This window comes from Dermacentor albipictus, chromosome 4, assembly GCF_038994185.2.
Source record: "Dermacentor albipictus isolate Rhodes 1998 colony chromosome 4, USDA_Dalb.pri_finalv2, whole genome shotgun sequence".
NCBI lineage: Eukaryota > Metazoa > Arthropoda > Arachnida > Ixodida > Ixodidae > Dermacentor > Dermacentor albipictus.
Window position 1 is genome coordinate 56583681 of NC_091824.1, and position 13249 is coordinate 56596929.

At 47.9% G+C, this 13249-nt stretch overlaps 1 protein-coding gene across 1 annotated transcript in view; it reads left to right on the forward strand.

The window, feature by feature from the left end:
- LOC139059090 (homeobox protein abdominal-A homolog) overlaps positions 1-7833 on the forward strand; it is a 106864-nt gene extending 99031 nt beyond the window's left edge. Inside the window, exon 3 of the mRNA XM_070536991.1 lies at positions 904-7833. Within this exon, the coding sequence (XP_070393092.1) occupies positions 904-1466 (563 nt within the window). The 3' untranslated portion in view covers positions 1467-7833. The remainder of the gene's footprint in view (positions 1-903) is intronic.
- The last annotated feature ends 5416 nt before the right edge of the window (positions 7834-13249 follow it).

Genomic DNA, 13249 nt, shown 5'->3' on the forward strand with positions numbered 1-13249 from the left:
CGGCAATGAATAAGTTATTTTCAAGTTCAAGTATAAATATGGGTTGTTCTTGATTTCACATTCTTAGGACCCCCTTAAAAGTGCAAAATTAACAAAAAGCAGTCATTTTACGAAAAACAATGGCTTCGTTGATGAAAATGAAGCATTTCTTTTCTTCTCGTAGCATATAGCTTCACACAGCATGACTTCAGGTTAGTTGGTGGCCTTTATAATTAGACATAGTTCATGCTAACAGCAACACACTAAGACAGAAACGAAACAGTGTCGTATAGGTAAAACTGTTGGAAGCGCAGCATTGTCGCGTCTATCTGTCTTCATGACTCCGAAACAATGATGCAAACTGCAGCGAGCACACAAGTGTATTACTGCAGCTGAATTCAAAATGCTTTTCCTTCGTAAGTGTCATTAGCCGTCCAACATCACATTTATCTGGAATCTTGGCCCGTATTCCAAGAGACCTCTTGCGCTTATAATTGTTCTTATATAGAAAAACAAATTTTGCTAATCCCGGTGATGGACACATTGCTAGAGACGCGGTAGCCGACCAATTGCAAAGAGCGCTCACGAACTCAAAGCTTTGTCAGTTAGGTGCCTGTTGTGTAGAACAATATTAGCCCAAGAACATTCCTGTGAACACGGGGCCCTGTGTACGAGAGCCCCTGTTCGCGAAAGTTCTGGTGCAAGTTTTCCGCGATATGTTATACTTAAACACACACACACACACACACACACACACACACACACACACACACACACACACACAATTACCACGAACATTTGCTGCCCTCAGAACGGGTTTAAGGCCCGTCAAGTTGCTGCGAGCAACTTTTTCCTTAAATCCCCCATAAGCTGTATGTTTCTGGAAATAAAGGCAAATGAAATTACAATGAAATTTCCGCGCAGGTCCCAACGGCTGCCCGAGGCGGCGCGGCAGGCAGACGTACACGCGCTACCAGACGCTGGAACTGGAGAAGGAGTTCCACTTCAACCACTACCTGACGCGGCGGCGGCGCATCGAGATCGCGCACGCCCTGTGCCTCACCGAGCGCCAGATCAAGATCTGGTTCCAGAACCGGCGCATGAAGCTCAAGAAGGAGCTGCGCGCCGTCAAGGAGATCAACGAGCAGGCGCGCCTGGAGGCCAAGCACTCCGGCAGGCCGCCTTCCAGCGGCGCCGCGGACGCGGGGACCGCGCTGCAGCAGTCCTCTTCGTCCTCTTCCTCCGCGACTACGGCGCGCGCCGGCAGGTCCGCCTCGGACGCCGCGCCGGGAGTCGAACCCGCCGACAGCGACGACAGCGAGGACAAGGACGACGTCATCCTGAACCCCGACGAGCCTTACGACGACGACGACGACCTCGAGGCGGCCGAGGCGCGAGCGACGCCGCAGCGGCCGGTGCCGCTCGCGCCGGGCGTCGTCGACGTCAAGGGGGCGTCCTCGGCGTGCGGAGCGCTCCCTCGCGCGTGACGCTGTCTCTGCACGAACACCTCCCGCGCTTCTGCGACCAAACCCTACGCGAGATCGTGCGTCTTGGAGTGCCGGCCAGCCAGCCTCGTATACGTGGACGTGCGAAAGTGTGCGTGAATTTTTTTTGCTGACTTGCGTGGGTTTCTTCGCCTTCGAGTCAAGTACCTTCGTTTTTTTTTTGTAGTAAAAAAAAAGGAAAGTTTCATTCTGGACAAAGAAAGGTCGCGAAGTCCGTCCAGTGATCACCTCATTCGTACACCATCGTCAGATCTCCCTTCCCCTCATGTAGAGCTCGGGACAATGAGTCCTGAGGTGCCTTTGCCTTTTTCTGTAGTAGTGAGGCTATTTAAGATGTTGTAGCGTGTGACTGCGACGTGTGTGCGAAAGCCTTCTGACGCGTGCACGGCGGGTCAGCGTGCTTTCTGCGGGACCCATCGTGACCCTCTTGCAGTACAACTTATAATCAAAAAGAAAAGGATAACACTGTAAAGCTATAACTCTCGTTGTTTTTCTGCGTTTGTTTTCTAGCCAATCATTCGTGCAATCTATTCTTGTTGAAGACCTTGCCCGCCTCCTCATTTCATTATTTCGTTTTTTTTTCTCTTTTATTCTGTCTCCTACGGCTGAGTGCTCCAAGCATTCAAGGAGCAGTGATCACGGCATCACCAAAGTGGCGCAATGTATAATCATTTGCTTTCACATAGTGTCGTGTGGTTCCGTGTCTTGCGTAGAGAGCATACCCACGGAAATCGCTTGTTCTTTGCTGGATTTGAGAGAGCCAACAGATAGAGAAAACAGGAACATTTGCAACGGGCATTTATTTTCATAAGCTCCTTTCGCATTTTATTGCAATGCTGAAGCTGTTTATGTAGTTCAGTCGTGTTGATTTTACGCAGTAGAATGGCAGATAGATTTATTTTAAAAAGTTGTCAGCTATTTAGAATGTGTATTCGCTATACCTTGCAGCCTCTTCGGCACATATACGTATCCTACTGGAAAAGAAAGCGACTGCTGTGAATGTCCACGGTGCAAATGTATACGTAGAGTGCGTACTTCAGCTGAATCCCATGTGTCGTTCGTTTTGTGTTTTTGTTGTTCGTTCGTTGCCTTCTGATTAGCTGCAGTAATCAAAGCCCCCGCGGAGTCCAGTCGGTTTCAACAAGCTGAAAGAAGACCGTTACGTTCGTCTGCAGTTCACCGAAATTTAAGTCGGTACCTCAGTGGGCCGAATGCTGTTGCGCTGGCGCTTCTCAACTTGACACTTGATAAGGCCGCCACAGAAATGTATAACATCTCGCATCGTGACACTACACCAGGCTTATCTTTTCTTGTAATAACATCTTCTAATCACTTATCTGTCTTCTTACGAACGTACGTGCGCGAGAACAAGGTCATCCCCGTCAATGTGTGTTTGGTTAATACATTCGTTCTCGTTACCTTCGGAGGGTGAGCTCGTGATAAATCGCGTAAAGCCGCTTCTTCCGTTATGCTTCTAGCGCTGTACAGCGTCAGTGCGGCGCAAAGTCACACGAACTTGCAGTAGAAATGAGGGTTCACTGACATTCGACCTCTTCGGTATCGTTACGACACTGGTATACCATGTACCGCAAACGTGTCGCAGCGCCTCAAACGACGCAACGCTTCAAGCCGTTATCATCGCCTCGCGCGGCATCTGATTTCTTATCTCCGCCCGCGAACCATTTTCTACGCATGCGCGGCGTTGCGCCTCCGAGTCGGCGAGGTTACACAGAATGTATACATTCTCGGGAGGCGAAGAAGGTGCCTTGAAGTGCCGCGCGACCAGCGCGCTAGTCGAACAGCCAGAGGCGCCTCGGCGAGGCTCGTTAGGCTATTCAAATGAGCCCACCCTAGTGCCACTTCCGGCTAAATGCATCTCCTCACACGGCGCACAAAGCCGCAGCAGCAGCGCCGCGCCGGGAGGCCCGCGCGCTGGCCGATAAGCGTGCCACTGAGCAGGGGCCGCACGTAGGCCCTGCTCTCAGTCGCCGGGCCGCCGACGAGCAAACAGCGCGGGGTCATTGGGATCGCGGGCACGCATGGATGCGCGGAAGGCGCATTACCATAACTGCGCCCTGTTCATCCGCCGCCGCTGCTCTCTCCGCGGTTTTCCGCTGCCCTCTTATTACGGTTATCGCCGGCCAAACATAGCGAGAATGCCCGAACAGAAGCAGCAGCGGCACTGCAGCACTGCCGAGAACGTGTAGTGGAGCAAAAGTAAGCACACGTATATGCGCGCCCTCTAACTGCGAGAGTGCGAGATAGGGCGCCTGATTCGCGTAAATGAGGCGTCCGTCCGTCCGTCCGTCCGTCCGCGCGTGTGCTTCGTTCGCCAACCCCTTTCATTCTTTCGCTGTCGCGGCGCGAGCAACGAGCGGCGTCTAAACGCGCCAGAAACAAAACAAAGCAGAAGAAAAAAAGAAAAGAAGAAGAAAATACTGCGCACGCCAGCACGAAGGTTGAAAAATCCGTCGTCCACCTCGCGTCCTCCCACATAGACACTGCTGTTGAGCCGTGCCGAGAACGAGCTTAGAAGAGCCGGGAGAGCAGAGCGCGCAACGGGCTATAGCAGAGCGATAAAGGCTTCGGAGCGCAGCGGCGCACCACACGCACACGACAAAAAAAAAAAAAAAGTGCATCTCTGGCTGTTGGGTTCCCCTTTGGCGCTCGGGCATATAGGAGCGCAGTCAGGAAAGCAGTCCGTCATAACAAACGTGCTTCTCGGTGCGATGCGGTCCTTTGTGGAGCGCGACGTGCGGATGCGTTTCGTTCGGGCGCCGCCGCCGGCACCGCGGCGGCTGCCCGCCTTCGAGCGCCCTGAATAACGGCTCCGACGGCGCCACCGAGTCTGGGTCCCGCTGGTGCCGCCGGCGTTCGGTCCGCTGCCCGCGTCTCGGCGGCAGCAGCAGAAGAAACAGAGCTTGCTTGCAAATCGGTCGACCCTGGGTTTTGGGTCCTGTAAACAAATCGCCTCCCGCAACGACGCCAGTGGGCGTTCTAGATGGGCAATCGCATAGGTGCCGGAGATAGCGGTAGGGAGGGGGGGAGGTGAGCGCTGTCTTCCGCCTGCTGCTCCCTTCACGCGGACACAAAGGCAGAGACTGTGCTCCTTTTCCTATATAGACGCGCCGTCGGTTTGTGACACGGGCTGTGGATGCTCTGCTGCGTAGAAGGGAGAACCAGAAGGAAGCCTTGTCCCAAGGGCTTATACGAGTGACGACTCAACCTTCGAATGCCATTCAACCTGTACTTGTGCCAGGCGAGTTTATGTCACCTGTCCAATCGTAGCTACGCGAGCGTGCCACTGTCGTTCGATCCGCTTCGAGAAAGTGCGCAGCGCCAAACCTAAAGCAGTATTGATGATCGGACCCGTTGTGATAATTGGTATAGTTGCAAGTGGCAAAGTGAACGGCGTAAAAGTAGGCGCGTTTGATTGATTATTCCGCTACTTTACAAAATGCCTGTCACTCAGAATCGACCGGTAAAGATGAAAGTTTAAGCATAACGACAAACGGTTACGGCAACGCGGAGGTGTACGTATAAGATAGGTTTGTAGTCAGAGCGGCTGCTAGCACTCTCGATATAGTGTTGCAGGTGTGGAGACGCGCAGTATCACATTACAAAGCGCCAGGTGTGCCTTTCAGCAGGGCGTACAAGCACAGTACCTCTTTAACATTTATGTATACATCTATCCAAGACGACAGCGTGCATAGTGGCTGGGCAGAAGCGTGTCCCTCCATCATGTCTGTATTCGCGCTTGCACAATCACATGAGCAGGTTTCCCTATACATCGCGCACACTGTAGCTTGCTCCTTCTGAGGCGTACGACGAACTGCGATGTTCAACGTTCTGATGCTTGTTGAAACGACCAATCTTCGCGCCCTCTCCCGCAGTTCCCCAGCTGGTGCCTTGTTTGAGGGGCCCCAGTAGAGGGCGACGAGTGGTCGTACGTCAGTTAGCTTCGCCGCTGTCTTATATCACGTGCTTCTATTGTGAGTTGGCCTCTTTTATACGTGAGCTTAGTCTGCCGTTTAGTGTACGTACAATGTCGTGGTTGTCTCCGCCGAGATGCGTTGAATATTTATGAAGAAAGCTATATGATACGCCGGTCTCATATTTCGCGACGTAGTCTGTATGAGTGCAGTGTCGTGTGTGCTTTTGTTGTGCTCAGGAAGATGCGCTGTGCAATACAACCGTTCAGAGTGCCTTGTTCCCCTTCTTTCTTCCTCACAACATGTCCTTATTTACGTGCTCTTCAGATGTCGTAGCGGATTCGAGCCTTGACGGCTCGTGAAGTGTTCTTGCTAGCTGTGACAAAAAGCCTTTCCGAGGACGGCACGAACAAGCCAGTAGAGAGTTTTAGTGCGGCGTTCGTTACTGCGGTTGCATATAAGCGAGAGCGCCATGTTTCGCAGAGCGCGCACGCGCATAGCGCAACAAAGACAAAACTGTGCGTGCAAACGCGGCCGGCGCGTATATATCCGGGTCTTGCGAGCGTACCGTTGAAGGCATCGCGCCCCGATCTCGTCGTTCTCGTAATGTTCGGGACAGCGCGAGACTGCTCGCTTTTGCAATATGGCGGCGTCAGAAAGCAACCAGCAACAAGCTGCTTACTTTAATGTGGCCTTTAATTTGTTTCAAGTAACAGAGTACTCCCGTGTGTACTAAAAATTGGGTCGTGACAAATGCCGTGGAGTTCCGCGAAAAGATTGCCCACAGCATACGCGGTGTCTTGAACGGAGTACTAAAACTCTCGAATGGTTTTACTTTTGCAATTGCGTGTTGCATGAAGTGGCAGCGGGAATTTTGAAACCGCTCTAACCGACTTCTCAAAATAATTACGCTGGGATGCACTCTGTCCATTTTGTTAAAAGAAGAGAGCAATGACGGTAGGAAACAAAGTTATTTTATTTCATGGGTGCCAATAATACTACGTGGCGTCTTATTGGACAGAAGCCAGACTAGCACAGGCCAGTATGTGCAACTGGTTTGAGGAAGACAACCAGGTTTGCTAGATGTGATAAGAAGCATACATTTTTTTTAGGTGTGTAAGTACTCTATAGGAAAACACGTTTGTTGCGTTTGCATGAACGACTGTGTGGGTGCCTTCGCGTAGCATGTTAAAAGAAATGAAGGTGGCAGATGCAAACGTCTTTTGATGATAGTGAAAACATTGCCTCCTTCATCTGGCATAAGCGAAAACTCGAACCGAAACACTATTTGATGCCGAATAGGGATTATTTCTAAAAAGATATGTACTATGTATACTTCGACTTCAGCAATAAAACAGTGAAGAAGTTTACAGTTTTAGCCTTTTATACGATCCCATCCTCAAATGCGATTATCGAAACACCTAAAAGCATCCGGATCTCTTTATCTTGTGGAGCATGTCAGCTGACATAGGCGAGCCTACCTTTGTGCTCAGTTTGCTTTAGAAATTATCTGGAAGTGCTTACTGTGTTTAAAGCTACTGCAGTGCTTAACCTGAATCTCAGGCTATAGTAATTTGATTAAATTATATCTATCGCAGTTCTTGACAATTGTCGGCTAACAATACCTAGAATGGATTTGCACACATCCACGGCGTCTTGGTTACTTTTTATTCTGTGTTTTTCCTACTTCCAGAAGAGTACTCAGAACGAAGATAAGGAAACTTGACTTTACGTGACACGAGAAGGATTAGAGAAAAGACGGGGAATGCGGGAGATGGAAATTCAAGACGATGAGTAAAACGTGAACAAGGTGAACGAAGGAGCCAACGTTTCGACAAGTGGACTAGTCTTCATCAAGGCCTTGAAGAAGACAAGTCCACTTGTCGAAAGGTTGGCTCCTTCGTTCACCTTGTTCACGTTTCGCTCATCGACGAGAAGGATTATGTTGTTTTGCTCTGAAGGTGGCTGTACAGTAGAATATTTCGCAAACAATGGCACTGTGTTTTTCACTTGTTAATAAATCTAAACAAACGATCGGCATTTAGGTAGTCACGCCTGTGTTGTTGTTCGAAAGCGAGATAATTATTGATTTTTCACACGTTTATATTTTGGTGACTCATTGTCAGCACTCAGCATGGAAGGAGAGCTGGCCGAACATCTTTGATAGCAAGTGGTCTAATGTTTTTTTGTTCTATTTCTTTTTAACTGCGAAAGTGAATCGTTGCTCCGAGCCGTGTTCTACGTTTTCCTTGCACGGGCAGAGAGAAAATGCTCTTTGCCCTTTCCGAGTGCATAGAGTGTGTTCTAAAAGGTGCAAGGTACGAATTTCTGAAACTGTTAATGCTTGATTGTGTTCGTTTGTTCGTTTCAAAGATCACCGATTTCTTTCAGGAATAAAGTGCCTACATGAGACTCTTTCCTATCGTAGTTATTCTGTAAATCTACAACAGCCACTCACGCGGTGGCGGTTGGGTTCAACGGTGCCGTCGAAAATGTCCCGTAAATGTCTCGGAGTTCGCGATAACGAGCTTACTGTGCTCGTTATCGCGATAATGTGCTTATAAATGCGACTTAGTATCTAAGGCGACTGGCGTAATACTCTTCGAGAGCATTGCGAATACTGCTTCGGAGGATACCACCGTAAAAGCCGCTTGCTCGGAAGTACAACTGTAACCCGCCAGCCGTGCAATTAGTGGCTCACTAATAACAATGCTTTAGAGTTACGCTGTATACCTTGTAGGCTCAGCAACAGTATCGTCCCGCGTCATCCCAAACCGTCCTACACTCGCGAATATCTAATTTGATGACAGACAGTCTGCATCTATGTCACCTTCGAATGCACTGCCATTTCCTTTGGTGTCTGTTTTGCCGCAGCGGTGGTACCCAGTCTGTAACACTGATTTGGAGCAGAACGCGAAAGCGCTCGTGGTGTGATTCTAGGCCCCGTTGCAGATCCCCGTGGGAGATCAAAACGTTCCCGGGGCTCCCTGCTTTAGCATCTCTCATAAGCAAACTTTGAGAGTTTGGTTTAAAGTGACATCGAAAGAGAGAGAGAGAAAGGAGAGGAAAGAAAGGAAAAATGCGGATAGGTTAATCAAAAGAAAGTACCGTTTATTACAATACACTGGGCGATCGGAAAGAGCGAGGTAGAAACATAAGAAGGAAATGGAGAGAGGCACAAAGCACATACACCCGATCATATGCAGCAGTTCACAATCCCATCACGCAATCGCAATTAACATCAGTTTAAGTAGTTTGTGCGGGTTGTCGTCCTTAGAGGAAGCTTTAGCTCGTAAGATCCGATCCAGACACATTAGAACGAATAAGTTCTTTTTTCTGGACAACCGCTGCACTCATCTTGATCAGGTTATTTGTACATAAAATAAGAAAATAATTAAAATCTAGTGGCTGTAGCAAGCACACCTTTTAAGTTAGGCCGTCGTTCCTTTTTTTTCCTTTTTGTTTTGAGAAAATTCTGAAAATTAAAAAAAATAGAAAAAACAAAAGTTGAGTACAATGTTGTAAACTTTATAATTAGGTAATAAATAAGGAAATCACAAATTTTGTAAACTGCACTTATAAAACTTATGAAGTCCGCAAAATTGATCGATTTGCACTGCTCTGAATTGTACCACTGCTTTGTGAGTAGTTACATATATTTTAGAAACACTGCAACAGACGTAAGTCGTAAGCTTATAAATCAACTTTGTCTACTTTAGATACCCTAACAGATGCAGTTTACAGGACCGCAATCTATTTTCTGGGTGCAAAGCTACGGATTTGTAAACTTCGTGCTTTTTGTTTTTGAAACTTGCCGATTTTCAGCGACCTTTGTAAAAGAAAGGTGAAGAGAAAAATCAAAAGCCTGCTTCCTAAACTCACCAGAGATTAACTTTCTTTCTCATATTCAATAAAGTTTACTCAGAGTGGTCCCGTGATTGTCTCATAAAAGCATTCCTGTGTTTTACATGTATTCGAATAGGGAAAATCGGAGTGAACTGGCCCCAAGATAAGGCTTCCTCTTAAAAATCAAATCGTCAAACGTTTGTCATTCACGATCCAGCGCACAATAACATTTAACATCAATTAACTTCAATTGACATCAATTTCTTCTAAAGCGGTTTGTGCAGGCTTGTCGTCGTTGAGAATCAAATCATCAAATATTATTGAAGGAAACTACAGGCCTGTTCATTTATCAGAGAGAACGAGGTGGAATTATTTCACATTTATTCATTCAGCACACGAGGAATCTACTTGCACACACAAATAAGTTTGTCATTTCACGGTAAACATGTAGTGGGAACTGGCGCCAAAGCCTACATCTGGTGAAAGTGATCCTCATAAAATGTGGATCCAGTCTTTCGTGAAGGACTCGAAATGTATGGCGTGCACATTTGCCTGCCTTCGCGTGCATCGAACTACGTGATGTGCATCGAAGTACGGATGTTCCGTAATTCCTGAAGAATTACCGTGTTGCAGTGGTTAGAGCACTGGGGTCGTTATCGATCAGTTACGAGCTCGAGCCGCCCCAGGCACTGCAGGTGTGTTCTTTTTTCTTTATTTTTTTCCGACTGAGTCCTTTTTTTGCTGACAAGAGTTAAACATGTGATTGATTTGAAGGGGCGCCACAAACTTCGCCAGTACTATACTGGTGCCGCACAAAGGAAGTACACTTCAACGTCAGCAGTCGTACAGATATCAAAATTTAGCTGCGATTTTTGCTAAACCGACAGCACGCTCAGTAAAGGAGAAAAGATAAAACTTACCTGTGGGTCTCCTTTCCGAGAAGGGCCGTGTCCAGGCCACCCTGTTTCGTGGTGGCTCGCACACCGGGCATGATCATCGGCCTTCTCGTCTGAACGAGGGAACAAAATGAAACATAACAAAGCGCCAGCATTAACACTCTTACGTAATCGGACAAGAGCACCTAATTGTCAGGGGCTGCGATATGGTGCTTTCTTAATTAGTATTTCAGCGTACTCTTCACCACTGCTTCATTACCTAGCTCAGAAGTGGGGCAAAACTCATCTTTTCTAAACAAGCCTGCGCGTAATTATCCACACAGTTGTCGAATCGCTTGTTTTAAGGGACCATTGGGGGTGTATGCCTTACATATGATGTGATGGTACACTGTTGCGACAGGTGCTTGCTAACAATGCGTTTATTTATACATTTCACCACGAAGTATTCAACTCTTATACTGGGGGCTTTCTTTTACATATGATATGCAAATTCGGGAATGTTGAAGCAGCCATCGTGACGACTCAATCTTGCACCCTCGTTGTTGTACCAAGAAAGCTCAGCATATCCGCATCCCGACAGATCCGCTAACCTTCATTGTGCGTTCATGGGTGCCTGTATGTATCTGTGTGCGCGGTTGATTGAGTGACTGATTTATTGATTGATTCTGAGATATGTGATTGGCATTATGTGTGCGCACTGCCTTAAAGAGCCACCCTGTTAATTTCAACCAACTGTACGCGTACAGTAGTAAACATAGAGAATCCCTTCACAGCCTCAGCAGGCTTTCTGTGTCAAAAACGCCAGAAGAAATGCAGAGGAACAAAAAAAAATGAAGCTCTAACGAACAATGGTTTCGGTTGACTACGGGCGTAGACCCTTGCGTATGAAACCGCCTTACGAGAACTCGCGATTTCACTCGAAGCACCTGCGTATGTACCTGCCGTGCGGCGAACAAAATGATATACGCCCCCGGCTAAGGACAAGTTTACCCCGAAAACCCATTAGAGGAAGCGCGCGGGCGTCCGCGGCAGCGCCGTAAATTGAAACAATGGAAGCGCAGTAAAAGGTGTCACAAGCCGGGCTCCACGCCACGGAGTCGCGCGTTAGGCACGTCGCATGCAGCAAAAAAAAAAAAAAAAAAAAAGAGGTGGCTCGGAAGAAGAGGCGCGACAAAAAGAAAGTCGTTGTGGCGCTCTCAAACGATGTCGTATAGCGTGCGGCATCGTGACAGCGGCTTGCGAGCGTCGTTGCGCGAGATCCTCTATTGTTTCAAGCCGGTTGACACTGCTGAAGAAGTTGCGCGCGCGACGCGGCCTAACTCACGGCACCCCCTACTCCTACGTCGCTATAACGCCTCAAAAAAGGCAACCGTTATTTACGGCCAACAGGAGGAAGCTGTATATGGACCACTCGGATTGTGAGGGGGCCGAGCAGCAGAGCTTCTTGCATGCGGGAGACACTTGGCGGAGATACGCATTAGCCGTAAAGCACGGAGCAAAAAAATAAGCTATATCGCGCCTCGCGGGAAGATAGGAAGGGGGCAACACGCAAAGCTTGTTTGCAAGCGGTACGAGAGGCTGGCGGTGATTGCGTAGATTTAGGAGCGAAAGTTTTCTTGTTACCTTAACAATATTATGACGGAGCGATTGTCCGAAATTAACTCGCAACTCGTTAAGGGAAAGATTCAGTCGCTAAGCGAAGATGCTAGAAACAGCGCCTTGCATTCTTATACAGGGCCGCATATATGGGGCAATGTGAACCCGGCCTATTATCTCTCGGTGGTCTCAAGTTTACGCATTTTAACGGTGCGCACGAACATTTCCACTTTTTTTTTTTTTTACTGCCTAGAAGGAAACCGTTGGTGCATGCGCCATTAAAGAAAGAAAGAAATTGCCAGGGTAATACGTAATACGAAGCATTCGTGATTTGCGGGGAATATTTATGTGAATAACTTAATTGTTTAGTACTGAATGGTTATGCAGAGATCATTAAGCTGTGGTGTTAATAATACTAAGTAAGACGGCATGTTTGTAATGGCAGGATATAAGAGGGAAAGAAAACTTATACCCAGTGGCGCGTACTTATTGTGTCACGTACCTATAGTCGCTCCTGTGGCACATAATTTTAGACCGCACTATAGCCGGGACTGACCCGCGATAACGTCGAGAGAAGCTGCAGTACCAGAGGGATCGGCAACGAAAACTACGAGATAAGCTCGGCCGCCGTAAAGTGGCTGGACTCGGAGCAGAAGGCTTCGCATTTAAAAGCTAAGCGTTAAAAAAGACAGCTCGGGGCTCTCCGGAAACGCTGTTCGCTGCCACCGCAGCACTTACGAGACTGATTAGCCTATGCAGTTTAAAAATCCGGGGCGAACGTAACTTATTCGTTGAAAGCAACGTTGCTCTATACAGATGGAACGACGTTCTCCTAATGTGGCTTGTCTTACAACACGAGTACCCTCAACGCGACCCGACCATACGGAGGAGATGGCAGAACTATAACCAGTTAACAAGGCACTTACTGTGCACGTTATGTTTGTTAGATTACAACTAGAGGAAACCGCTGCTTCAGACGCGCCACTACTATCGTCTCACTGAAGCGGAAGGGAAGAGTACGATAGCAAGGACCATTAAAGAGATTGAGGTTCAGGTGGATTTCCTCATAGCACGAATGATACTTGACACTAATTAGCAGTCTACGCTGCGGTCTGCTCTTCGCGGTGCGATGAACAGCTATGTGTCGGAAGAAACGAAATGCAATCGAAAGGCTGTACCAGGTGAAAAAGAAATACCTCAATGGCCCACTGAATAACAGAAAAAGAAATAAATCAGACTCGCGTAGAAATTGACAAAATTAAAAAAAAAGAGATGTTGTGGAGAGAAAATCGGAAACGACGAAAGTGTGACATCAACGTGGTTTGGAAGCGTCACGGTTCGTTGGTTGCGACATGACGTCACGCTCGATGCTAACTTCAGAATTTCCGGCCGCAGCATCTGCGGGTTACATTAATAAATATTTAGCAAACGTTCAGGTGACATGCTGTTACGCGATTGTCTGAAACTGTATAGCACTTTTTAAAGTTTTATCAAA